At 20.1% G+C, this 2,154-nt stretch overlaps 1 protein-coding gene across 1 annotated transcript in view; it reads left to right on the top strand.

The window, feature by feature from the left end:
* Positions 1-2,151, top strand: part of LOC102676909 (synaptic functional regulator FMR1) — a gene marked incomplete at its 3' end in the record, with an annotated part of 7,304 nt that extends 5,153 nt beyond the window's left edge. The window contains exons 8-11 of the mRNA XM_006613356.2: positions 1,103-1,250; positions 1,375-1,512; positions 1,740-1,883; positions 1,972-2,151. Of these exons, the coding sequence (XP_006613419.2) occupies positions 1,103-1,250; positions 1,375-1,512; positions 1,740-1,883; positions 1,972-2,151 (610 nt within the window). The remainder of the gene's footprint in view (positions 1-1,102; positions 1,251-1,374; positions 1,513-1,739; positions 1,884-1,971) is intronic.
* Between the last annotated feature and the right edge of the window lie 3 nt (positions 2,152-2,154).

The raw sequence follows: 2,154 nt of genomic DNA, 5'->3' as shown, positions 1-2,154 counted from the left end.
CAAATTTATATTATTCATCTTTAATTTTATAGTTATTTATTTTTGTTTAATATTTTTTTATTATTATAATTTAAAAAATTAAATGAAATTTATGTCAAATAATTTTAAATCATTGAAATAAACAAATTTTTTAAATACTGACATTAAAAAATTCAGAAATTTAAAACAATTTGAAATAAAATTGTGAAATATTTATAGTATATGATATTTCTTTCTTTCTTTTTTTTTTTTTTTTTTTTTATTTTTATTTTATAAAAACATATGAGCATGTTTTATATAATAATTTTATTATAATTTTACTATTTCAAATTGATTTAATTTTTACTACTAAATTGCTTTATTTTTTAAAATAATCTATTTATTATTTATATTATTATGTTAAAATATTTATTGGTATTTTATATAAATGTATATATATATATATATATATGCACATATTATGTGTCATAATTAAAATTTTTAATATATTGTATGTTTAAACTTAAATTTCAAATATATTTACAATTAAATTTCAATTTATAAAAAATATTTAAAAACTAAAATGTGAAAAAATTAAATTAAATCTATTATTGATTTAAAAATAATTTTGAAACTTTTGAATATCACTTTATTATAATTTGTAATATACATTATACATATATTATACATATATTTGATGCTCAAAGCATTTTTTTATTAGTATTTTTATCTGCCAGGATGCAAGCCACTGACAAGAATTTAAATTTAATTAAAGTATTATCACTGTAATATAATAATGTATAATAATGTAAAATTGCATGTTACTAATGAAAACCATAATTTTATGTTATTAAACATTAAGATTCTATTATACAGTATTAGCATATATTAAAAATATTTATTACATAACTAACTGTTATTTGTCTGCTATATTAGTATTACTTGTAATATCAATAAAAAAATTGAATAATATAATTTAGATGATATTTTAAATTTTAAAATGTTATTAAATCATTTTGAATTTGTTTAGATTTAATTAAACATAAGTTATATTCTTTCATTATAGATTCTGTAATATTTCAATAAAGAACAAAGAATTATATATATCTAAAGTTATATATGTAAGATAAAATTTTGTTTTTAGATACACAGATGAGTTTAATGTTCGAGAAGACTTAATGGGCTTAGCAATTGGTGCACATGGGGCAAATATTCAGCAGGCAAGGAAGGTTGATGGAATTACAAATATAGAATTAGAAGAAAATTCATGCACGTTTAAAATATATGGAGAGGTAAAAATAGAAATATTTATTTTATTTTTTTTTTTTATTATTTAATGTCTTATTTATAAAATAAAAATAAATTTATTTAAATGACGTTTCTATAAAAAAACATTGAATACATATTTAATTACAGACACATGAAGCAGTTAAAAAAGCTCGTTCTTTACTTGAATATAGTGAAGAATCTATACAAGTACCACGTGTTTTGGTAGGCAAAGTAATTGGAAAAAATGGTCGCATAATACAAGAAATTGTTGATAAAAGTGGTGTGGTAAATATTATATTCATATTAATTAATTTTGTAAATATTTATAAAAATATGTTAAACACACTTTTATTGGTTTTTTCAAAAATAATTAATTTTTATATTAATTTAAAATAAAATTAATATAATTTGTAAATATATAAATATAATAATTAAAATAAATAAAAATTAATGATAATAATTATTTATGATATGGTTAACAGAATAATTCTAAATATAATTATAAATTTTAGGTACGAGTTAAGATAGAAGGTGATAATGAACCTCAACCAACAATTCCAAGAGAAGAGGGTCAAGTTCCCTTTGTATTTGTTGGTACTGTTGAAAGTATTGCTAATGCCAAAATGTTATTGGAATATCATTTGGCGCATTTGAAGGTATAATGGCATGAAATATGTATAATATATTTTAGATAATATATAATTTAATTATTATTGTTATAATTTTTTATTATTTGACTTAAAGGAAGTAGAACAATTACGTCAAGAGAAATTAGAAATTGACCAACAATTAAGAAATATGCATGGATCGACCACAGGACCAATGCCCAACTTTCCTCCAACAAGACGAGGAATGATTACAGGCCCAGAAGAAGGTGGTGGAGGCCGTGGAGGTCGTGGTGGTCAATCTCGCGGACGTGGTGGCAGG

This window comes from Apis dorsata, unplaced genomic scaffold (genome assembly GCF_000469605.1).
Source record: "Apis dorsata unplaced genomic scaffold, Apis dorsata 1.3 scaffold_143, whole genome shotgun sequence".
Lineage (NCBI taxonomy): Eukaryota > Metazoa > Arthropoda > Insecta > Hymenoptera > Apidae > Apis > Apis dorsata.
Note: the sequence above shows the minus strand (reverse complement) of the source record. Positions and strands in the feature narration are given on the sequence as shown.